Below are 26100 nucleotides of genomic sequence, written 5' to 3' on the forward strand. Positions count from 1 at the left end.
GGTTTGCCCTCGTCGGAGCAGCGGCCGACCCTCCCCTAGCGCCTCGCAACCCCTCCCTGGCCCCGCCCACCCACCACGGCGGCTGCGCGGCCAGGCCTCGCCGTTTCCACGTGATCGGCGTCACTGCCTCCGCGAAGCGTGAGCCGCCATCATAAGTCCTGGCGGCCGGGCCTGGCCTGCCTCCCTCCTCCTCCCCCGCGGGGCAGCGGGGACGGGTTAGGGTTGTGCTGCCCCCGTCCCGCCTGGCCAGTGAAGCCGTGGCCCCCCGAGAGCAGGACGAGGAGTTCGGGCCCACGGCCTCCCGGGCCGACAGACTGACCTGCGGGCACCGCAGGTGACGGCACGGCGGGGGCGGTGCCCAGGGCTGCGCCCCGCCCCTCGCAGGCCAGCGCCCAGAGCCCGCGGCCCGTGCCCGTTTCCAGTATGGCCGCCCGCCGTGCTTGACCCGCGGCCTTTCCGCTTCGACTCCTCGTAGGCGATGCTGAGGCCGAGGCCGTGACTGACACTCTCGCTCACACGCACGCACGGACCCAGTCCCACGCCCCGAGCCCGAGCCCTGGGCCCGGAACTGCTCTCGCTCCCGGCGCCACAGCCAGAGCCCGGACCACGGCTCCCGCGCCGCCGCCGCCGCCGCCTCGCCGAGAAGGGCCGCGCCGGACCCCGAGCGCGGCGGCCCCCGGCCGGCAGAGATGGGGAAGCGGGCGGGAGGGGGAGCAGCGGGAGCCGCTGCCGCCTCCACGTCCGCCGGGGCCGGTCTGGAGCCCGCGGCCGGCCGCGGCGGGGGTCCGCGGAGCGCTGCCGCCGGCCTCCTGGGAGCTCTGCACCTGGTGATGACCGTCGTCGTGGCCGCAGCGCGGGCCGAGAAGGAAGGTGGGTGTCAGCCGGCCGGCATCTCCCAGGCCCGGCCCGGCGGCTGTCACCGCGCCCTCGCGGAGGCCGCTGCCGGGCTGCGAGCGCGGAGGAAGGGCCGCGGCTCGGGGCTCGCTCGGGGCTCGGGGCTCGGGGCTCGGGCTTGGAGGGCGGCCGTGCGCGGGGCTGCGGCCGGCGCGAAGTTGCTCGGTCGGGTCCCGTCCCGAGCCGGGAACTCGCAGTGCGGATGCCAACTCGCGGCGCTGGCCGCGCGGAGTTGCTCTTGTCCCCCGTGATTCCTTCCCCTTGTCTTCCCTCTTGTGTCTCCTGTCACTGCCATTTCAAAACTTCCTGAGTTCTCGTATGTTCTTGTCACTTGGCCCACTCTGGAGGAGGGGCATATTTTTAGACTTGATTGCTGTTAATAGGCAAATTTTAGGACTTTTTCTTTTGCTTGGTTGCAGTTTTCATAACGGCACGCAAACAAAGCTCAGTTTAAAATGTCGTAGTAAAAACAGCGAGACTGGTGGAAAGGCTTCAAAACACAGCTTAAAAATTTCACTTTGACTTTGTTTAAACAATTCTTAGAGAGGAATCTTGTTTCTTCAGTTTCCCTCTCCAGTATCGCTTTGCAGTATTGATGATTAGCTCACAGTTTTTTCTATCTATCTTTGTATAAAGGGAAAGAGAGAGAGAGAAAATACAGTTTTGTTTAGCTTTCTAGGAAGCTATTGAAAGTCTGTTTACATTTTAAAATTTATTTTAAGATGCGTAATTGGGTCTCATTATCTGTAAAACAAATGTCAAGTTTCTAGTTTGCTAACCTTTATCTATACCTCACAGTTAAGGGCTGGCCTCTATTTTAAAAACTTCCATTAGCATTGGATGAGTGTAAAACCGATACTTTTACAGGGTTAAAAATTATTTTGTAACCTAGAAGTCCAAATCTGTAGTTTTGTTGGCACTGCCTGTTTTTGAGCCTAGGGAAATGAGTGGTCACAGAACCTTCGTGAGGAAATCACAAAAAGTGAATGGGTTTTAAAAAGCTAAGCAAAACTTGTTAGTTTAGCTTCCGTTCCACACTAAACTGCCGCTACAAGAAAGTCATTGCTTGCCACAGTAACTTTAGGGTTGATGTTCTACTTGATGTCTAAAGTCCCTTGCTTTTTATTGTTCTTGAAGGTAACAGCAGATGCAAACCAAATTAGTATGAAAGTGCAAATGTACTCTAGTTTACTGTTTCTTTATTTTTATTCAAAACATTACAACTCCTCATTTAATTCTCTGAGCAACCTTAGTCTGGGTTAACATAGGTTGAAATTGTTCAAAGAATTGCCATCTATAGAAAGCATTAATTGACAGAGGCAACATTATTTCTAGAATATAATATTGCTGCTTTAGGACTAGTCAGGCCTGGGGTTGTTATAGTTCCTCATAGGTTGCAGATCTGCAGTTAGTTGATTGTTCTTATGTGTGTCCACAGTGCCCAGCACGGTCTGGCATGTGGTTGGTGTCCAGTAAACCTAAAATAATACAGTAATTTAATGGGCATGTCTCCTTGAGGTTAAAGTAGTCCTTGGCAGGTATTGTGTCCTCCTGTTCCTTTGCTTACCTTGCACAGTGCCAGGCATACAGTAGGCAGTTAACATTTGTTTGAGTGAATGACTATCTTCATGGGCCGCCAGCACAGGGAAATAAAATAATGGTTGAGTCTGGTAAAACATTAAGTTTGTATTATCCTGCTGCTTATTTTTCTAACAAGCCGTTTTATATGCTAATTCTCTGTGTGTAGTAGTAGACAAATCCCTTGTTTGAGAAATGTCAGCCTAAATTATATTTGCTAATTTCCTATTTATATAGCTTATAAGTTTTAGTGCACCCCTCTAATACCCATAAATGCAAGGGTCAGGTGAAGAGAATACATGCCAGGGTGTAAAGTATGAAAAGATGTGGCCAAATCAGCTAGTGGTCCTGGCAGAATCAGACATTTTTTGTGGCCCATATTGTGTCTGTACGAACAATTTGAATGTACAAACTAGCTGTTCAAGGTATTGCTAGTAATTATACTAATACAAAACATAGGCCCTGCCCATCATAAATGGGTCTGGTTCTAATCAAATATTCCAGGAAGGTAGCTCCAAAAATGGCCTGTGCTTTCAACCTTTTTGCTGATCAAATTCTAGTATTGTTTTTGTTTGACTAAGTAGGAGAAATGAGATTGATTTTCTTACATGATGGTAATGCTGCGAGTTTCGCATCTGATGGGGCACAAATACAGCATTTGCCCCAAAAGGGTGCTGTTGAGTTTTTTCAGCATGTCTGGGCAGATTTCTGAAGGTAGCTGAATTCACTTTGTCCGTTTACACCCTGAGGATTTTTTGTGTTTATTTTAGTGATATAAACTAGTTTAATTTTTCAAAGTTAAGATTTACCTGCCATTTTCATGATGGTTCTCTGAGTATTTTGTATATTTTTCCTTCATTGCAGCAAAATTTCACTAGAAAATCTTCAAAACAAAATAAAACTCATTGTGTCCTGAAGAAAAGCCGCAGAAATGGCGAGATTACCTAAAGCAGTGTTTCATGTTTGGACTAGATGTTGTTAATTTACTTAAGTCAGAGTCATGAGCTATTCCTTGTCTTACCCTTCCTATATCTTAGCATCCATCTTTACTGATCTTTGGGGGTATGTTATCACTAGTCCAGAGAAGAGGGACCTTTGAGAATGTTTTGGCTGAGCTCTACAGTTTGCAAGGACTTGTTGAAAGAGTTGCCAGAAGTAGAACTGACTATAATTACTACAAATAACTCACTTGTTCTGGACTAGCGTCAAGATTTTTCTTGAAGCTGAGACCTAGATATTGGGAAAAGTAAATATAGGTGTGTGGTGTGTGTAGTGAAAATATATGTATGTGTATATATTAAGCTTATACTTTTTAGTGGTAGTTTGATATGTAAATCAGCCCATTATGACCAGCAAATAAGAGCTTTTGAAAAACAGCATCATATATCCTGTAATATAGTTTCATTGTGAAATGGGTTTTTGGAAGGTATTGTTGTCTTTTAATTTATTATAAATAAAAAGCTACATTTTATGTATCTAGTAATTATAAACTTGGATAAATTTTCACTAATATGATTGTTTCAGTCCGTGACAATTTAAATATCAATGTCACATGTACTATCATCAATTGGCTATTAATGGCAGGCAAAGTTTGACAGTCTTTATTAGGATTTTTAAATTTGTTTGCCGGATACTTTAGTTTTATGCACAAATTTTTGTTTTAAACTGTATTCGTGACAGAAGTGCAGAAGGAGGGTGCAAAAGTGTTTTATCTACAAAGCATATGAAAAACAGCTTGGGAATAAAGGCAAGAAGAAAAGAGAGAAAAACCTAATTTGATTGGGTGATTTGTCTTAGGATGATAGAATTAATTAGGAGAGGTATTTACTTTTTTCTAATCAAATTATTTATAATGTAAAAATATTTTAAAAAATAATTTTCTTAAGAGTGAGATGTTTTAATCCCTTGTATGGGGGTAGAGTGGCTACTCTTTAGAGCCTAGTAAGTAGAATATTACTTAATTAATATTGCTTCACTGGTCGACTCTTGTTGCTTGCTTTTGAGCTGTTTGCTACTGCCAGGAGCATTGGAATCCTGGAGCTGGAAGAAGTGCGTCCTCTCTTTCTCTGGCTAATGACTATTTTCCTCCACTTTATAATCCTTGCAGCAGATTCTCATTAGACACCTGCCAAAAAGATCAGCTTTTGGGATAGATGTAAAATCATCTAATTTGTTATCATCTGCAGTAGTAATAAGCCAAACTACTCTTGGGGAAAAATTAAATCATTGCTGGGTGCTTAATAGTATTTTAGAAGTTCTCCTTCATCTGCCTGTGAGTTGAGCTTTCTGATTGGCCTTGAGAGACGCAGAGGCCTTTTTTCTATGGGTGAATTTTTCCTTACTATCTGCTGTATGCGGCGTCAGGCACTGTTGATAGCTGCTTCTTGGAACATCTCTCCCTTGGTTTCTGTGACTTTGTACTTCTTGGTTATCATCCTGCCCTCGTTGTCAGTCACTGCTCTTTAGCTGCCCATTGGATGTCTTCCTTCGTATGCTTGTCAAGCCACCAGCACACACTGCACGTGTCCAGGACAGAATTATCTCACGCCACCTCCAGTTTCCCAGTTTTTATTAATACCATGATTATTCGCTGTGCCGCATTGGTCTCGTTTTTGACCCTTTACCAAGTGATGTCAGTGCCTCTTAGCTCTCTTGATCAGCTCTCCCACGGCCTCCAGCCTGGGGAACTGCAGGAGGTTCTCACCTCCCAACTTTCTCCATTTCTGCTCAGTCCTGCAGTCCCAGTCTGCGCTCTGAATTTGCATTGTCTTTTGTTACTCAGCTCTCATTCATTTTGACAGGTAATCATGTATTTCCTCATTTAACTACTTAATTTTATGGTTGTCATTCTTCACCCATACTGGAATTTTTGCAGGGCAGAACCTCTGTCAGCATCTGCACTGTGTCCATAGCAGGCATTCAGTTTTAAATGAAGGTCTTCATAAAATGGCCTTATCCTTCCCTTCTCATACTTGACACCTGGATTGGGAGTAAAAAATACAGGTAAAACTGTAAACTCAGCTGCAGGTATCCTTAGGGATTCCGCTATAATAGGACATAGGGTGACACCACTTTTTCTTCCCTACACATTGCTTTCGCTTGTAACTAAAATGAGTGCTGTATAGTTACCTAGGCCATCATTTTTGTAAGTTTGGATTTTAAGATTTCAGATCCTCATAAAACTCCAATTTATAGATCATGAAACAGGCACAGAGAAATTAAGTAATATTCCCAAGGTAACAGAGCTGGTAGGTTGAACCAGGATTCTGTCCCAAGCCATCTGTCCCTAGAGCGAAGCTATGTAATCCTGAGTCCTTAAGGTAGTAGATTTTGTTGTGTTGTATACCACCTGCAGAAAGACCAGGCTTGCCAGTTCATGCAAAACCAGTGTATTAAGTATTCAAGTGAAGTGCACTTTTTTTTAATAGCCACAAACATCTGTATCACTTTCTATCAATTTGTTAACCATTAAAGCGATCACAGGCCATTCAGGATCATGCACATTCTTAAAAGAAAACGCATGAATGGATAATCCAGGAAGAGATATTTGGTATTGGAAGTTACTGACTCTCTGCTGTTGATGATTTAGGTACCTGGTATCTTGCTTAAGTTAAGATTAAGTTATATTGCATTCTGTGAATACTCCTTAGTTCTAGATTGGTGTGACAAGTGAGTCTAGACATGTGGAGTAGTCTCAGAAGCTCGCCCTGGATTAAAAGGAACTGGAGAGAATCCAAAGGCTGGTGGTGGCATCAGCTTTTGACAGTGGGGAAGTCTCTTTCAGACTTCCATTAGAGATTCAGGAAGCTCCACAAGTTCATGTCTTTTCTCATGAAGACATTTTTGGACTAAGTGGTCATTAGTTCCATCTGTAATCCTGGATTTGTTTTTCTTTCATTCCTGTGTGATTGCTTTAGAAAGATTTTTAGAAAGCCATAACTCTGCTTGATTCATTTTGTGGCGTACAGCACTTAGGGCACAGATGTGAAAAACGGCTGAGGCCTAAGAATCCTTAACATGGTCTGTCATGATAGAATGTCAAACCTGCTTTATTTGTTTGTTCATTTATTTCTATATAATTGTGGTAAAAAATGCATAACATAAAATTTACCGTCTTAACCATTTTTAAGTGTACAGTTCAGTAGTGTTAAGTATATTCACATTGTTGTGCAACAGATCTCCAGAATTTTTTCATCTTGCACAGCTGAAACCCTATACCCATTAAACAGCAACCCTTCCTTCGTTTCTCTCTCTCCCCAGACTCCTGGCAACCACCATTCTGCTTTCTGTTTTTATGAATTTGACTGCTTTAAATACTCTTAGAAGTGGAGTCTGCAGGATTTGTCTTTTTGTGACTGGCTTATTTCACTTAGCGTAGTGTCCTCAAGGTTTATCATGTTGTAACATGTAACAGAATTTCTTTCCTTTTTAAGGCTGAATAATATTCTGTTGTATGTATGTACCATTCTTGCATTTTGTTTATGCATCAGTGGACATTGATTGCTTCCACTTCTTGGCTATTGTGAATAATACTGCTATGAACGTGGGTATGCAAATGTCTCTTTGAGATCCTTCCTTTAATTCTTTTGGGTGTATACCCGGAAGTGGGATAGCTGGATCATATGGTAGTTCTATTTTTAGTTTTTTGAGCAACTGCCATACTGTTTCCCATAGCAGCTGCACCATTTTACACTTCCACCAACAGTGCACAAAGGTTCAGTTTCTCTCCACATCCTCACCAACACTTCTTTTCTTTTTTTTTTTAGTGGCCATCCTAATGGATGTGAGGTGATATCTCATTGTGGTTTTGATTTGCATTTGTGTAATAATTAGTAATATTGAACATCTTTTCATATGCTTGTTGGTTATTTGTATATCTTTTTTTAGAGCACTATCTAAGTCCTTCACCTGGTTTTTAGTTGGTTATTTTTATTCTTGTTGAGTTGCAGCAGTTCTTTATATGTTCAAGATATTAACCCCTTATCAGATAGATGATTTGCAAATATTTTCTCCCTTTCTGTAGGTTGCCTTTTTACTCTGTTGGTTGTATCCTTTGATGCACAGAAGTTTTTAAGTCTGATGTAGTCCCATTTGTCTATTTTTGCTTTTGGTGCCTGTGCTTTTGTTTTCATATCCAAGAAAACATTGCCAAATCCAATGTCATGAAGCTTTTCCCCTGTGTTTTCTTCTAGGAGTTTTACCGTTTGGGGGTCTTACATTTTGTTCTTTAATCTGTTTTGAGTTAATTTTTGTATAGGATGTAAGATACGGGTCCATATTAATTCTTTTGCATGTGATTATCCAGTTTTCCCAGCACCATTTGTTGAAGAGACTGTCCTTTCCCCTTTGTGTGGTCTTGGAACCCTTGTATGAAAATCATGTAACCATATATGTGAGAGTCTATTTCTGGGCTCTCTGTTCTGTTCTGTTGGTCTATTTTTCTTTATGCCAGTACCACACTGTTTTGATTACTGTAGCTTTGTTATATCTTTTGAAATCAGGAAATGTGAGGTCTCAAACTTTGTTCTTCTCTTTCAAGATTCATCTGGCTGTGTGGGGTCCCTTGAGATTCCATATGGGCTTTAGGATGGATTTTTCTGTTTATGCAAAAAATGGCATTGTGGTTTTGATAGGGAGTGCATTGAACCTGTAGATTGCTTTGGATAGTATTGACATCTTAACAAGATTGCCTTCCAGTCTGTGAACACGGAATGTCTTTCCATTTATTTGCATCTTTAATATCTTTCAGCAGCATTTTGTAGTTTTCAGTGTACAAGCCTTTCACCTCCTTGCTTATTAGATTTGTTCCTGGATATTTTATTCTTTTTGATGCTCTTGTAGACCAAACCTGCATTTTTAAACAAATGATTTCAATCATTGTATGACTAAGAGTTGTGAACATGCAGTTTTTGATAAAAGAAACATACTCCATATTTGAAACAAAAAATTCTATATGCTTAAGTATTTCCGTAGGTTATTTGCCTATAAAATGAAATGATTTTTAAGCCCTCTTGAGTTCTAACAATTTGTGACTATTTTCTACATCAGTTATGATTGCAAAATGACATGACAGTCCAACTTTGCTTCTTAAAACTAATTTTTTTCTATATAGTTATAGTATTACATTTGGATCAAAGTGTGTGCTGGTAAAAAACTGTTTTTCGGTAAAGGTTGAGAAATAGCCTAAGCCAATATTAGCAGTTTGTATTCCGGGTATGGCAAGGGCCCTACTTGGATTTTCTTTTCTTGGGAATGGTTAAAGTGGAAGCAGAAGATTTTCTAGGGAATTATTTGTGATGCAAAGGTGCTCTCTGAAACTTTAACGTATTTATAAAGAGCCCTGAGGTATGGTTTAAGTTAGTCGTCTCAGAAGTTATTTGGTAGAGCAGTGTATTAGAGAAGCCAATGTGCTCTTCCAACTGAGCCACTTTAAAAAAGTCTTCTATGAACTGGTGACGTGGAGCTCATCTGAAGTATTGCTTCTTGATTTGCAAATGGGGAATAAAGTGGTGGTTAACACAACCAGGAGGTCATTTCTCTTTGCAGAGCTGGTGCAGCGGTAGTTAGGTTTCACGTGTAGGGGCGTTACTTCATATTGGAGGTTTACCTCACTGTACTGGGGATTCTCTTGGGTTAAGGCTGGATGTGAAAATAGGTTACTGAGAATCGTGTTGAAGAAAGATGTAAGAAAGAAGAAGCTGTTTAGATCTAATTTTATTGGAATCCTGGAGATTCATGTAAATAGAAAATAATTTCTGAATATTGTCAGTTCCTTACTGACTGCATCTGATTTTATTTGTACTTGTGTAGGATCGTGAGCTTCTGGACTTAAAGGACCAGGTCGCACTTTTCCTGGACATAGCATTGTAAGGGGTTCAATCCGTTGAAGTCTCTCTTGGTGGGACAAGCAGTGGACTATAACCAATTAAAGATGAACCAGAATGAAGAAAAAGTATTTCTGAAATGATAATATTTATCTAAGTTTTATTTTTCACCATATCAGGAATATATGATGTAAGCAATTATTGCCTATAATTGGTAATGCCTGTAATTACTTGATGATGGCTGATGTTTGTCAAATACTTTTGTGGGAAGCATTGTGCTGATTGCTTTGCATGCCTTATTTAATCTCCACACTAACTCTGTCTGAGGTGACAGTGCTTCTTCACTCACCCCCCCAGATCTGTTTGTTTCTGGCTATAATTCCTCTGTGGCTGTCAGTACTGCTGGGGGGTGCTTGTTTGTGACAGTATAATACATGATTTTAATCTCCAGTAAAATGGGACAGTATAATATGTAATAATTCTGCATACAACTGAGAGGTTGGTTTGGGAAAATTTTTTTTAATTTCACAAAAAATTCATGGTGATTGTAAAAATGAAACAAATTATAAAATACAGATGAGTAAATGGAGAAAAATTTCTCTGATGTATCAAGTAGAAAGAACCAACATCAGTCATCAGTGTTCTAGTCTCTATTTCCTCCTCTCTCTTCTTCTCCCCTGCTCCCTACTTAAAAAAGAGGTAATTTGCCTTTGAAGAAAACTATCAATTCACATTTCAACCATACTAAGTGAAGGTGCCAACTTTCCCACATTGGCTGTTACCCTTCTTTTAAGTCCTTGCCAATCTGGCAAGAAAAGTCATAACGTTAATTCATTTTTAAAAATTACTGGTGTTTCTTCACCGTGGTTTCCTACCATGTTTGAGTGATGGAGTTAGGTGTAAAAGGTATCTCGAGTTCAGAGAGAGAAGGAAGGGTAGAGCTCCAGCTGGTGTACTAAGGTTTACGTAACCTCGAGAAATTCTGGTGACCCTAGGCAGTATTGCACATGTGGCCCTAAGTCAAAATTTGTGTCCACAAGGGAAGTATTCTGGGAACTCCATTCTGCTGTTCATGGCAAGGAGTTGGGGTAGGAAGAACATACCAAAACTGAGTTATCTAAGTTAATGAGAGAGAATTCATGGCTTTACCTGGGGCTCCAAGAGGTAATAAGTTGGGAAGTAGAAAAATCATTCAGAGTATGCCTCTGGGCTCTGGCTATCCTCTGCTTTCTGGCTGTGTGAGTTTAGTTTAAGTATGATTAACCACTTTGTCTGAGTTTCACTGTCCATAGAGTTGGGGTAAAAATAGCAGCTCTGTCATTGAGTTATTGCAGAGATTTACTGAGGTGGTGAGTGTAAAACTCTTAGCACAATGCTGGACACATAAAAAAAAGTTACTGGTAAGACTGAAAACTTTTATACATTTGCCGGCCATTCATATTTCTTTTGTATTATTTGATCACGTCTTTTGTCAGTTTTTCCATTGGTGTTTGAATTTTTCTTTCTGACTTAAACGAATGCTTAATTAAGGATTTCATATTTTTCTGTTTCCTTTTGCATTTGAATTTTTTTGTGTTTTAATTTTCTACTTATTATTATTATTTTAAAACTTATTGACCATATCTGTCCCTCTTTTCCTTTATGGTTTTTGCCTTTGTTGTTACACCTAAAAAGCCCTGTGTATAAAGTTTATATATTCACCAACATTATCTTCATGCGTCTGTTTTTAAATGCAAATCTCTAGTTCTTCAGAATCTATTGATATCAGGTAGGAAATCTTATTTTTCTCAAATGGTCTGGTGCCTTAATACCACCTGCTGAATTCTGCACCATATTTCCTTTTCATGCAAATTCTCTTATATACTTGGATCTGTTTCTTGATTTTTTTTGTTTTTTTCCTCACAAATGTATTTGTATATTTTCTGTTTTAAGTTTGTTTTAAGTACTACATCTTTACTGGTCCATTTTATTAGCTAGCTTGGCAGGTCATTTCCTCCCCCTAAATTATTATTCTTTCAGAAACATTTTTGTCTGTCTTGTTTTTTATTCCCTATAAACTCTAAAATCACTTTTGAAGAAAATTTAAAATTCCTGCTTACTTTTTGATGAGAATTGCATTAAAATGTTAGACACCTTTGGAACTTGTTGAATGTTTACAATGTTTTCTATTTGTTTTCCTTTCATATGTATGTACATGCACACACACAAACACATGTATTGAGTTGAACTACGTGAAATTGCCATTTTTGTAGGTCTGAAGTGATTGAATAGCAGCTTAGTTATTCCGTACAATATTAGCGTGTGTGTTTGTAGGTATTGTTGCGTTGGCTAGAGCTGTAGAGCAGCATTAGAGAAGAGTGGAGAAAAAGCAGACCTCCTTATCTTTTTCCAGTCTTTATAGGGAAATCGTTGTGTTTCATTATGAAGTATGATTGTGGTAGTCAGTTGAACTTAGATGTTCTTTATAATAGGAAATTTCTTGCATTTTTAAGAGTTTTAGTTTTAAGAGTTATTAGGGACAGATGTTATGCTTTATCAGATGAAATTGTCTTAGCTTTTTTACTTTAAGCTATTTGCATTACAGTAGCAATTACCTTAACTCAGCTCCACTGGACTCTCCTGGTGACTGTAATCCATGTGTCTCTTCCCCCTAGGAAACAGCCATTGTTCCCCACTGGACATGGGCTCTGGCAACTAACAGGCCACTCTCACACTCTTTCACACATTTGCTTCCTCTAGTTGTGTGTATTTTTATATATTGTGGGGTTTTTTTTAACCAAAACACTTTTTAAAGTTTTTTGAAATAGTTCAGACACATTGCAAAAACTGTCAATAGTAATAGCAACAACAAAAACAAAGAGTTTTAGGAATAAACTTAACAGGAAATGTGCAGAGTCTGAGGAAAACTTTAAGTAGATAGACATTCCTTGTGCTTGCATAGGGGGACATAATATCATAAAGATGTCAGTTCTTCCTAAGTTAACATTAATTTAACGTAAATGCAATTTTAAAATACCAATAAAACTTTTTATAGAGTTAGAAAAGTTGATGTTAAAGTTCATATGGGAAAGTAAACATGTAAGAATGCTGGGAAAATGCTGAGAAAGAAAAGTTATGAGGTGTGACTAGCACAAGCAGTTATTAAAACATACTCTTAAGCCATTATTAATTGGCAACAGGAAGGTATTGGTATGTAAATAGACCACTGGAATAGAATAGAAATTCCATATATAGACGTAAGTGCATGTGGTTTATGCTAAACTCTTACTTTCCTTCTGGGAGCCTGGAATGTGCTAGGCAGAGGGTGCCAATGTGACCAGCCCCCAATCAAAACCTTGGACCCTGTATTAGTTTCCTATTGCTTCTCTAGCAAATTACCACAACTTTAGTGGCTTAAAACAACAAAAGTTTATTCCCTTATAGTTCTGAAGGGCAGAATTCTAAAATCAAGGTTATGGCAGGTTTGTGTTCCTTCTAGAGGCTTCAGGGGAGAATCTGTTTCCTTGCGTTTGTGGGCTTCTAGAGGCCTCCTGTGTTCCTTGGCTCATGGCCCCTTCCTCACTACGCCCCACTGTCTTGCTTCATTCCAAGTTCCTCCTTTCGTTGTCAGATCCCCTTCTGCCTTTCTAATCTCCTGTCTCCCTCTTATACAGACCACCGTGATTACATTGGACCCTTCCAGATAACCCCGTACCTCAAAATCTTTAATTTAATCACATGTATAAAATCCCTTTTGCCATATAGGGTAGCATGCACATATTCTGGGGATTAGGACGTGGCCATCTTGGGGAGGCATTATTCAGTCTACCACAGACACTGAGTCTGTACTTGAGCTTCCCTGGTAGATAAGAAACCAAAAGCACAAACACAAAAGAGAAAATAGATACATTGGACATCATCAAAATGAAAAAGTTTTGTGCTTCAAAAGACACTTTCAAAAAAGTGAAAAGACAGCTCACAGAATGGGATAAAATTTTTGCGAGTCACGTATCTGATAAGGGACATGTACCTAGAATATATAAAGAACTCTTACAACTCAATAGAGAAAGGCAGCCCCATTAAAAAATGGATAAAGGATCTGAATAGGCATTTCTCCAAAGAAGATATACAATAAGCACATGAAAAGATGTTCAATATCATTAGTCATCAGAGAAATACAGATCAAAACCAAAATGAGATACCACTTCTCACTCACTAGTATGGTTCTGATAAAAAAGATGATGACAAGTCTTGGCAAGGATGTGGAGAAATTGGAATGTCATACGTTGCTATTGGGAATATAAGATGGTGCAACTGCTTTGGAAAACACTCTGGCAGTTTCTCAAAATGCTAAATAAAGAGTTACTTATGATCCAGCAGTTCTCCTGGGTATGTACCCAAAAGAAATGAAAACGTGTGCACACAAAAACTTGTACAGGAATGTTCATAGAAGTATTTTTCAAAACAACCACAAAGTAGAAACAACTCAAATGTCCCATCAACTAATGAATGGATAAATAAAATGGAATCTTATTGAGCCATAAAAGGGAATAAAGTACTGATGGATGCTACAAACATAGACGAACCTTGAAAACATTCTAAGCAAATGAAACCAGTCACAAAAAACCAGGTGTGAGCACAAAAATCATTTAAATGAAATGTCCAGAAGAGGCCAATCGACAGAGACAGAAAGCAGATTGGTGGTTGCGTCGGTCGGGCTGGGAGAGGGAGCAGTAGGGAGTGACTGCTAATAAATATGGGGTTTCTTTTTAGGGTGATGAAAATGTTCTGGAATTGGATAGTGATGATTGCACACCTCTGTGAATATACTAAAAACTCTGCATTATATGTTTTAAATGGGCAGATTGTGTGGTATGTGAATTATATATCAATAAAGCTGTTATGTAAAACGTTTATTCAGAAGTTGACAAATATCCTTTTTGTTGAAGAAAAAAAACAAGATACCGTTTCTCACTTACCAATTGGCAAAAGTTTAAAAGCTTGCTAGCACCTCTGGTGAGGCTGTAGAAAGCACACATTCTCACACCTTGCTGGTGGGAATGCAAAAAAGGTATAGCCTTAAGGGAAAGAAATTTGGCACAATATCTGATACAACTCCATACATGTTTACAGTTTTCACCTAGCAATCCGTCCTAGGACTTGACCGTGAAGATACACTCCTGACATACAAACGCAAGGTTATTCTCGGTGTGATTATTTGTAATTGAAAAATATTGGAAACTGCCTAAAAGTCCATATGTAGTTGAATAAATTATTTACATCTGCGTAACGGATTATTATTATGCACTTGCAAAAAGAATGAGGAAGACCTCTAGAATCTGATATTCAGTGATTACCCGAATACATTACAAAATGAAAGCAGCAGGGTACAAAAGAGAGGGAGGGAGGGAGTGTATAGAGTATGCTTCCCTTAATTTTTTATGGCTTTTTGTGATGGATACATTTAATACATGTATAGATTTATGTAACCACCACCACAATCAGGATACAGAACAGTTCCGTTACCCCCTAAAACTCCCTTATGCTTTGCCATGATGGTCACACCCTCTGTCCACACTTCTCATTCCTGGCAACCAATGATCTGTTCTCCATCACGCTAGTTTTCTCTCTTTGAGAATGTCATATAAGTGAAATCATATAGTGTGTCTAGTTTTGAGACTCTGTGATTTTGATACTAGTTTCTTTTATTCACCACAATGCCTTTAAGATTGATCCACCTTCTTGTGTGTATTAATCATTTATTTCTTTTTATTGCTGAGTAGTATTTCAGTGTATAAATATACCATCATTTGTGTACCCATTCTTATGTTGATGAAAATGTGGGCTGTCTCCGGTTTTTGGCTATTACAAATAAAGCTTCTGTGAGCATTCATGTATATTTATAATATACATCTTTATCACAATCAACCTGTAAGTCATATTATACTTTGTGTGCAGATATATTTCCTTTTCTTTTGGGTAAATACCTAGGAGTGCAGTGTCTGGATCATATGGTAGAGGCATGTTTAACTTTAAGAAACTGCTAACCTGTTTTTCAGAGTGGCTGTACCATTTTGTATTCCCACCGGCAGTGTGTGAGTTCCAGTCCCTCCACTTCCTTGTTACACTTGGTATGATCAGTCTTTTCAATTTTAGCCATTTTAACAAGTGTATGGTGATGTCTCATAATTTTAATTCCTGTTTCCCCAGTGAATAATGGTGTTGAGCATCTTTTCATGTGCTTATTTGCCATCCATATATCTTCTTTGGTGAAGTGGCTCTTCAGGATCTTTTCCCCATGTTTATTTTGCATTTTTTTTTCTTACTGAGATTTGAGTTCCTTATATATTCTAGCTCTTAAGTCCTCTGGAGATATATGTTTGCAAAGATTTCCTCCATGTCTGTGGCTTGTATTTTCATTCTCTTTAACGTCTTTGGAAGAGCAGAAGTTTTTAATTGATTAAGTCCAATTTATCAGGTTGTTCTTTTGTAGATCATGTTTTGGTATTGTATGTAAATCTTTGCCTAACTCAAGATATCAAAGATTTTCTCCTTTGTTTTCTTCTAAAAGTTTTACAGTTTTAGGTCTTGCATTTAGTTCTGTGATCCACATTGAGTTAATTTTTATATATGGCACAAGGTATGGATCCAAGTTCATTTTTTTGCATTTGGATATCCAGTTGTTCTAGTGCCATTTGTTAAAAAGTCTGTTCTTTTCTTGCTGCATTGTCATTGCACTTGTTGAAAATCAATTGCCTATACATGTGTGGTTTTTGTGTCTGGTGTCTCCTGTTCCATTAATTTGTCTGTCTGGATGCCAGTACCACACTGTCTTGACTACTGTAGCTTTGTAATAATTACTGAAACAGATAGCGTTAGTTCTCCGACTTTGTTGTTCTTTTTCAGAATTGTTTTGCCTTTTCTAGGTCCTTCGTATTTCCTTATGAATTTTAGAGTGAGGTTATCACTTTATGCCACAAAGGCTGCTGGAGTATTGATTGGGATTGTGTTAAATGTGTAGATCACTTGGGGGAGAATTGATACCTTAATGTTTAGGCTTCTGAACATGGGGTTTTCATTTAATTAGGTCGTCTTTAAGTTCTCTTAGCAATATTTTGTAGTTTTCAGTTTGTCTTTTATATCTTTTGTCAGATTTAGCTCCCAAGTATTTCGTATTTTTAATACTATTCTAAATGGCATTGTTTTTTAAATTTCAAGTTTCTGATGTTGATTGCTAGTATATAGAAATAAATCAGTGTTTGAATATTAATCTTGTATTTGCTGAGCTTGTTAAACTGACTTACTAGTTCTAATAGCTTTTCTGTAGATTCCATTGTATTTTCTACATAGATGATTATCTGCAAATAAAGACACTTTTAGTTCCTCTTTTCTAAGCTGAATACCTTTTATTTTTCCTGCCTGGTTGTACTGGTTAGAACCTCTGGTATAGTGTTTAACAGAAACAGTAAGAGCGGACCTCCCTTTCTTGTTCATAATCTTAGAGGGAAAGCAGTCAGTCTTTCCCCATTAAGCATGATGTTAATTGTAGATTTTTCATAGATACCCTTTCTTGGGTTGAGGATGTTCTCTTTTATGCCTGGCTTGGTTAGGGTTTGTAACAGAAATGGATGTTGAATTTATCAAATGCTTTTCATGTGGCTGTTGAGATTCTCTTTTTAGGTTGTTCATATGGTGAATTATCTACCTTGAGTTTCTTACTTGATCATGATATATTATCCTTCTAAGGTATTACTGGACTTTTTTGGCCAAAATTTTGTTGAGAATTTTTATGTCTGTGGTCATGAGGGATAATTTTCTGTTTTCTTGTAATGTCTTTGCTTTTGGCAATAGGGTAATGCTGGCCTCAGAAGTTTTGTTGAGAGGCTTTTTTTTCCTTTTTAATTTTTTGAAAAAGTCTGTAATAGAATTGGTGTTGTTTTTCCTATAATGTGTGGTAAGAATTACCCTTTCAGCCACCTGGGCCTTGAGTTTCTTTGGGGGAGGTTTTTAACTACAATCTCAATTTTTAAGATGCAGGGCTATTCAGGTTATCTCTCTCTTTCTGAGTGAGCTTTGGAAATTAAAATCTCTCGAAGAATTTGTCCACTTCATATAAGTTGTCAAATTTATTCACAAAGTTTTTCATAATGTTCTGCTGTTATCTTTTGAATATTTGTAGAATCTGTAGTGATGACACCTCTCATTTTTTTCCAGTTATTTTATTGAAATCATAAAGGTTTATAACAGTGTAATTTTGGGTATACATTATTATTTATCAGTTTCTATACAGACTGCATTGTGCTGACCACCAGTAGTCTAATTTTTATTCATCACCATACTTATGTGCCCCTTTACCCCTTTCGCCCACCGCAAGCCTCTTTACCCTCTGGTAGCCACTAATCTGTTCTCTTTATCCATGTATTTGTTTATCTCCCAATTGTGCACTGCCATGCTTGGGGCCTGCCCTGCCCATCAGCACTCCTGAGGCAGCTGTGTACCACAGGGCAGCGTAGCCCTGATTTCATGTGAGTGAAATCATGCAGCGTTTGTCTTTCTCTGTCTGGCTTATTTTGCTTAACATCATGACTTCACGGTTCATCCATGTTGTTGTAAATGGGATGATTTTGTCTTTTTATATGGCTGAGTAGTATTCCATTGTGTATATATGCCACATCTTCTTTATCCATTCATGCGTAGCAGGGTACTTGGGTTGCTTCCACATTTTGGCTATTGTAAATAATACTGCAGTGAACATTAGGGGTGCATAAATTTCTTTAGATCGTTGATTTCAAGATCTTTGGATAAATACCCAGTAGGGGGATAGCTGGATCGTATGGTATTTCTACTTTTAATTTTTTGAGAAATCTCCACACTGTTTTCCAGAGTGGCTGCACCAGTTTGCATTCCCACCAGCAGTGTATGAGGCTTCCCTTTTCTCCACATCCTCTCCAACATTTATTATTTTTTGTCTTGGTAATTATAGCCATTCTGACGAGTGTAAGGTCATACCTCATTGTAATTTTGATTTTCATTTCTCTAATAATTAGTGATATTGAACATCTTTTCATGTGTCTGTTGGCCATCTGTATATCTTCTTTGGAGAAATGTCTGTTTATATCCTCTGCCCATTGTTTGATGGGGTTGTTTGTTTTTGTTGTTCGGTTGTATGAGTTCTTCATATATTTTGGAAATTAACCCCTTGTCGGATATATGATTTGCAAATATTTTTTCCCAGTTGGTGGGTTGTCTTTTCCTTTTCTTCATGGTTTCCTTTGCCTTGCAGCAGCTTCTTAGTCTGATCTAGTCCCATTTGTTAATTTTTTCTTTTGTTTCCCTTGCCTGAGTAGACATGGTATTTGAAAAAATGCTGCTAAGACCAATGTCAAAGAACGTATTGCCTGTATTTTCTTCTAGAAGTTTTATGGTTCAGGTCTTACATTCACATCTTTAACCCGTTTTGAGTTAATTTTTATGTATGGTGCAAGATAATGGTCTACTTTCATTCTTTTGCATGTGGCTGTCCTGTTTTCCCAACACCATTTGTTGAAGAGACTTTCCTTTCTCCCTTGTATGTTCTTGCCTCTTTTGTTGAAGATTAAGTGTCTATGGATGTGTGATTTTATTTCTGGGCTTTCAGTTCTGTTCCATTGATCTGTGTGTATGTGTTCGTGCCAGTACCATGCTGTAGTGTATTTTGAAGTCTGGGATTGTGGTGCCACCAGCTTTGTTCTTTTTTCTCAGGATTGCTTTGTCTTTTGTTATTCCATATAAGTTTTAGGATTCTTTGTTCTATTTCCATTAAGAACGTCATTGGGCTTCTGATTAGCTAAGCAGGTTCCATCCCTTTCCTTTTCCCCTTCTGAGTTATGGTGGCCGCACATTATTCTGTTTTGTGTAGTGAGTTTGCGACTAAGTTTAAGTGTTTATAGTTACTTTTGATGCTTTCCTTCCTTTTATCTTTAAATTATAATTAAGGATTTGCTACCCTGTTCTGGTAGACAGCTGCAGTTTTCTCATTTTCTCTGTCTATCTTCTTGCTCAAAGCTTTGTGGACCTTTGCCTTTTTGTTTCAGGTATGAGGGCATCCTTGATAATTTCTTGTAGGGAAGGTCTAGTGACGGTGTACTCCCTCAGCTTTTGTGTATCTGGGAAAGCTTTTATTTCTCCATCATAGCTGAAGGATAGTTTTGCTAGAGAGAATATTCTTGGTTGAAAGTTTTCGTCTTTCAGTATTTTGAGTATATCATTCCATTCTCTCCTAGCCTGTAAGCTTTCTGCCAAGAAATCTGCTGAAAGCCTGATAGGGATTCTTTTGTAGGTTATTTTCTTTTGTCTTGTTGCTCTTAATATTTTTTCTTTGTTGTTGATTTTTGCCAGTTTTACTATTACATGTCTTGGGGGAGGTCTTTTAGCATTGATGTAATTAGGAGTTCTGTTGGCTTCAAGTATTTGTAAGTCTGGTTTCTTCCCCAGGTTTGGGAAGTTCTCAGCTATAATTTCTTTGAACAAGCTCTCTGCTGCTTTCTCCCTCCCTCCTCTCTCAGGGATACCTATAATCCTTATGTTGCGTTTCCTAATTGAGTTGGATATTTCTTGAAGAATTCCTTCATTTACTTTTTTAAAAATCTTAGTTCTCTCCTCTACCTGAAGCCTTTCTATATTTCTATCCTCTAACTCACTAATCCTTTCCTCCATCGTATCAGCTCTATTTTTTAAGGTTTTATCTCTTTAATTGTGTTCTTCATATCCAGAATTTCTGCTTGTTTTTTTTTTTTAATGTAGTTTCAATCTCTTTGGTGAAATATTCCTTCTCATTAATTTTATTCTTGAGCTCATTGAACTGTCTTTCTGAACGTTCTTGTAACTCATTGAGTTTATGACAGCTATTTTGAATTCTCTGTCATTTAGATTGTAAACTTCTGTGACTTCAGGGTTGATTTCTGGAGAGTTGTCATTTTCCTTCTGCTCTGAATTGTTGCTGTAGTTTCTCATGGTGTTTGATAAACTACTCTTTTGTTGGTGCATTTGTGGTAGTATCAAGTCACAGATTCCATCTGCTACCTCAGCAGGAGCTGTGTTTCTGATCCCCCCTCTCTCTGCTGCAAGTTGTGTGAATGTGGTGGGCTCTCCCACCAGCCGGGAAAGCGTGGGCACAGGACTGCCACCCTGCCAAGGTACATTCCCACTTGGTGGGGCCACAGTGCTACTATGTGTACTCACGCTGACGAGAAAGCATTCTTGTGCACATATGTCTGCTGCCACCTCTTTTTACATCCGTGCTGGCGGCTGTGCTTGGTGACGGGGCTTCTTTGGGGGATCCAAGCATGGGCCACTCGGGAGCACAGAGGCAGGCTGGGCTCCCCCATGGCCAGAATAGCGTTTGCCTGCAGGCCCAGGGCTGCCACCACCCCTTCCTACAGTTGCACTGAGGCACACTCCCACTTTGGGGGCTGCAGTAGTACTGTAGGTGTTCATCTGGCCGGGAAGGCATTCAGGCAGGCACACAGGGCTGCTGGGGAGCATAGGGGAGTGCTCACCTATCTCCACCACTTCCTGGGGAACCAGTCCCTCCACCTTCAGATGTACAGCTGTGTGGGCCCTCAGGAGTCCTGTTGTGCTGTGTGGGTATCCTCCATTGGTCAATGAATGTCTGTGTAGTTATAGTTCAAAGGGGGAGAGATAAAGGGCACAGCTCACTCCACCATGTTTCTGACGTCACTTCCTCTCATTTTTGATATTTATAATTTATGTCTTCTCTCTTTTTTCCTTGATCGATCTGGCTAGAGGCTTATCAATTTTATTCTCAAAAATATTCCTTTTTTCTGTTTACTTAGAGCTTAATTTGTTCTTCATTTTCTAGTTTCTTAAGGTGGAAACTGTTATCTTTGATTTTGAGGCCTTTGGGGATTTACCAAGGATCTTTTTGGTTATTGAGTTCTAATTTAATTTCATTCTGGTCAGAGACCATACTTGCCATGATTTGAATCCTTTTGAATTTAAGACTCATTTTATGGCCTAGACTGTGGGCTTATCTTGGTAATATCTGTGTGCATTTGTGAAGAATGTGGTTCTGCTCTTGTTGGAGTGTTCTAACATGTCAGTCAGGTCAGGTTGGTCCTTGGTGTTGTTCAAGTTCGCCGTTTTGCTGCTTTTCTACCTAGTCGTGGTATCAGTTACTGAGAGAGGAGTAGTAAAATCTCTGACCATAATTGTGTGTTTGTCTGTTTCTCCTTGCAGTTTTATCAGTTTTTGTCTCATGTATTTTGAAGCTCTAGTATCAGGTATATAATGTTTAGAACTGTTTTGTCCTCTTGATGAATTAACCCCTTTATCATTATGAAATGACCTTCTTTATCCCTGATAATATTCTTTGCTCTGAAATCTAGTTTGATATTAATTCAGCTGCTTTAACTTTCTTTTGGCTAGTGTTAATATATATTGTTTCATCTGTTTACTTTTAACCTATTTGTGTCTTCATATTTAAAGGGTGTTTCTTGTAGAGTTGAATTTTGCCATTTACCCAATATGATAATCTCTGTTTTCTAATTGTAGTGATTAGACTATTTACATATAATGTGATTATTGATATGATTAGGGTTGAGTCTGTTGTCTTGCTCTTTATCTATTTGTCCCATCTGTTCTTTGTTTTCTTTTCCTTTTTTCTTGTCTTCTTTTGAATTATTTTTTTAATTATATTTTATCTCATTTTGGCTTATTAGCTATAACTCTTTGGTTCATTATTTAATGGTTGCTTTAGGATTTATAATATACATCTTTATTACAATCAACTTTTAAGGATTGTTCCACTTATAATAGTTTTCTTACATTTCTTCTCTTTGAGCTTTCTGCTATTGTTGCCTTATCTTTTATTTTACACACGTTTTATGTCTCACAATACATCATTATTATTTTTTTAAACTATCAATACTTTTAAAAAAGATTTTAAAAGATATGTGTATATATATTTATACTTAGTTTATATGATTAACAAGTAGTTACCATTTCCATTCTTTTGTATATCCATGTTTCCATCTGGTATCATTTCCTTCTGCTTGAAGGATTTCCTTTAACATTTCTGTAGTGTGTATCTGCCAGTAATGAATTTTTTCAAATTATGTATGTCTGAAAATGCCTTTATTTTGCCTTTGTTTTTAAAAGATGTTTTTACTGGTTATAGAATTATAGGTTGACGTGTTTTTTATTTCTTTTAGTACTTTAGAGATGTTACCTTCAGTCTTCGCTCTTGCATTGTTTCCCATGAGAAATTTGATGTCACCTTTATCTTTATTCCTCTGTATGTAGCATTTCTCGTTTCTCTTGATCCTTTTATGCTTTTCTCTTTGTCACTTGTTTTGAGCAATTTGATTTGATGTCTCTTCCTATAGTTTTTCCATGTTTCTTGTGCTTAGGGTTTGTTGAATTTCCTGGATCTATGGATTTATAGGTCTCATTAAGTTTGGGAAATTTTCGGCTTTATTTCTTTAAATATTTTTCCTATCCTCCTCTCTGCAACTTCAGTTTGGAGACTCCAGTTATCCATGTATTAATCAACTTGAAGTTGATCCCACAGCTCACTGTACTATTTAGTTTTTGTTCTTTTTTCATGTATTTCATTTTGAATAGGTTCTATTGCTATGCCTTCAAGTTCATTAATCTTTTCTTTTGCAATATCTAATCTGCAATAAATCCCATCCAGTGTATTTTTCATCTCACACGTGGTTTTCATCTCTAGAAGTATGATTTCAGTCTTTTTTATGTCTTTCGTTTCTCTACTTAACTTTTTGAACATATGGAACACAGTTATAATACCTTATTGTCTTGTCAGCTGATTTTAATATCTGTGCTAGTTTTAGGTTGGTTTCAACTGATTATTCTCCTCACATTGGTTCATGTTTTCTTTTTTGTATGCTCAGTAATCTTTAATTGGGTGTCAGACATTGTGAATTTTGCTTTGTTGGGTGCTATATTTTTGTATTCCTGGAAATATCCTTGAGCTTCCTTCTGAGATGCAGTTAAGTTACTTGGAAACAGTTTGATCTTTTTGGGGTCTTGCTTTTAAGATTTGTTAGGTGGGTCTGGAGCAGTGCTCAGTCTAGGACTAATTATTCCCCATAGCTGAGGCAAGACCTTCCTGAGTGCTCTATCTAATATCCCATGAATTGTGGGTTTTTCTAGTTTGACTGGTGGAAACAGGCACTGTAACTGGCTCTGGGAAGTGCCAGGCACTGTTCCCTCTAATCCTTTTGGATGGTTCTTTCCTAGCCTTAGGTAGTTACTTCACACACGTGTGCTGATCAGCACGCTGCTGAGTACTCGATGGAGATCCTCTCTAGTTTTCCAGGCTTCTCTCTACAGCTCTCTCCTCCCTGCTATTTTGTCCTATGAACTCTCACTGCCTTGGTTTCCTTGGACTTTGAGCTCTGTCTCTGTCAACTCAGAGAGTCTATCAGGCTCTATCACAGTTTCCCCTCCCTGCACTGTGGCCTCGTAACACTCTCAAGGCAGTAAGTTGGGTCAATCAGAGGGCTCACCTTGTTGGTTTCCCATCTCTTAGGGATTGTTGTCCTTTACTGACTGATATTTGGAGTCTGCAAACTATCGTTTCATGTATTTTGTCTGAGTGTTCAGTTGTTTCCTGTGGGAGGGCACATATGGTCCTTGTAATTCCGTCATACCCAAAAGCAGAAGTCTAGACATCTATATCGGTTACTATTCTCTAGTATAGTTCCATGTTATTTCCCTGTGTTATTCCTGCACCTCTTGCTACAGAAAAAAATCTTGTAGTTAATATCAAGATAGGATGGCGTATTAGTTTCCTATTGCTGCTGTAACAAATAATCACAAGCTTAGTGGCTTAAAACAAAAATAATTTATCTTACGGTTTTGGAGATCAGAAGTCTCAAATGGATATCACGGGCTAGAGTCAGGTGCTGGTAGGGCTTTCTAGAGGCTCTGGGGGAGAGACTGTTCAAGCTTCTGGAGGCCTACCCACATTCCTTGGCTTGTGGCCCCTTCCTCCATCTTCAAAGCCAGCAATGTCTGGCTAAGTCCTTCTTTTGCTGCCATCTTCCACCTTTAAGGATATTGGGCCTACCCAGATAATCCGGAACAATCTTGTTAAAGTCAGCTGATTACAACCTTCATTCCATCTGCAACCTTAATTCCCTTTTGCCTTGTAACCTAAGCCATTCACAGCCTCCTGAGATTAGGACCCCATCTGCCTCAGATAGGTGGCATCCTTTTCAGCACCATTTTCCTCTGCCTCACATGTTTTCTTTTATTTTGGAGCAAAGAAGAATGATCTTTTAGATTTTCTTCTTAACCTACCTGCATTAAAAAATATTGTTAGAAACAATGAAACTCTGTAAACCTACACTTTTTTAAAATGTGTTGTGTATAGCTTGTGTATTGTACATAATATTTAGAGGTAGTTTATTTTACTTTTTGATACGATTCAGATAATTTTTATGGATTACTGCACAAAGTTATTTTTCAGCCCATAGTATCTGGCACTCTATAGAAACTTCTCCAGCTTGTGAAGTTGATTTATTGCCACAAATGTAATTTTAGGCAGGTGTAAACCTATCTTCTATTTCAATTTTTTTTCTTTTAAAACCATACAATATTATCTCCCCCTCCCCATCAGCATTAACTTCGGGTGTTGTTTGTCGCTTTTTATCATGCAAAGCAGCTGGTCTCTCCTATGTGTGTGCTTTTCCTGTCAGGCCTTTAGCAGTGTCATCTCCCACATGTCAACAGTTTCAGTGCTCCTTGACAAATGTCAGGGTTGTAGACCCATGATGTTCTCCCTGACCTTTACCCATGACTCTTTGGGCAGGGTTATGTGTACTTAATATTGACAGAATAATTTATGTACAGCAGCTCTGAATTATTGTTGCACTTTTCCCCTTCCACAGCTGTCTTTAAATTGTGACTTCCATCTTCCTCATTATGTCTAAATAATTGTTGATGGAATTCTAAAGTAGTTGTGTAATATATTTCTTCATACTACTTAAGCTAGAAGTCACTGCACAAAATTAATAAAAAGAACACAGAATGATAATGCATATTTTAATCACTCTTTATTACTTCTCCCCCTTGCATTAAAAACAAAACAAACCAATCTTTGATATGTCCAAGCACAGTTGAAGGTGAATAGAGGCAGATTTTGGACCACACAGTCAAGCCAGTGACTTTTGTTTATGAAGCCTTCTACTCTTTCTTTCTTCTGCTTTGCTGCCACTGGCACACTGCTCGGTGAAAGTGATTTAGACGTGCCCAGCATGGCAGACTAGTAAGAAGTTGGCCAAAACACACAGCACATTGTCCTGGTTGGAGGAAAAGGCCCAAGTTGTCATCTTCCTCTGGCCATAGTTCTGGAACCTGGACTCCAGTTGACTGAGCACCTTTTTATCCACCTGCCTGGTTTTTGTCTGGAATCTGGTGCCTGGTAAATAGACAAGTTCAAGGCTTTGCAGGTGGATGACTTTTCTTCACATACTGGTTTATCATTTACTAGCTGTGTGTGTCCTTGGGACAAATGATTTAGTTGTGGACTTTTCTCAGCCGTAAAATGGGCATACACATGCTTAATAGAGTTGTTAGGCACTTTACATGGGTACTCAAATGTTAGTTTTTGATATTTTTATAGAGAAGATTTCCTACCTTTAAAAAAATTTTTTTTTCTTTTTTATGCTATTTCCTTTGGCCTGTGTCTCTCTTTACATCTTCCAAACCCTTTCATCCAGGGAAAAAATTCCATGGAGCTTTTGTCTCTTAGATCAGCCCTTAATATCTCATGCTCCCTCCTAAGCAATTCCTTAGA

The 26100-nt window shown here is 38.8% G+C and overlaps 1 protein-coding gene across 2 annotated transcripts in view; it reads left to right on the top strand.

Moving 5' to 3' along the window:
* The first annotated feature begins 403 nt into the window (after positions 1 to 403).
* The window catches only part of TMEM131 (transmembrane protein 131), a 219633-nt gene continuing 193936 nt past the window's right edge, over positions 404 to 26100 (top strand). For both annotated transcript variants that reach the window (XM_044772935.2, XM_070511663.1), the window contains exon 1: positions 404 to 870. In XM_044772935.2, the coding sequence (XP_044628870.2) occupies positions 690 to 870 (181 nt within the window). In that variant the 5' untranslated portion in view covers positions 404 to 689. The remainder of the gene's footprint in view (positions 871 to 26100) is intronic.

The sequence above is a fragment of the Equus asinus genome, chromosome 6, assembly GCF_041296235.1.
Source record: "Equus asinus isolate D_3611 breed Donkey chromosome 6, EquAss-T2T_v2, whole genome shotgun sequence".
Lineage (NCBI taxonomy): Eukaryota > Metazoa > Chordata > Mammalia > Perissodactyla > Equidae > Equus > Equus asinus.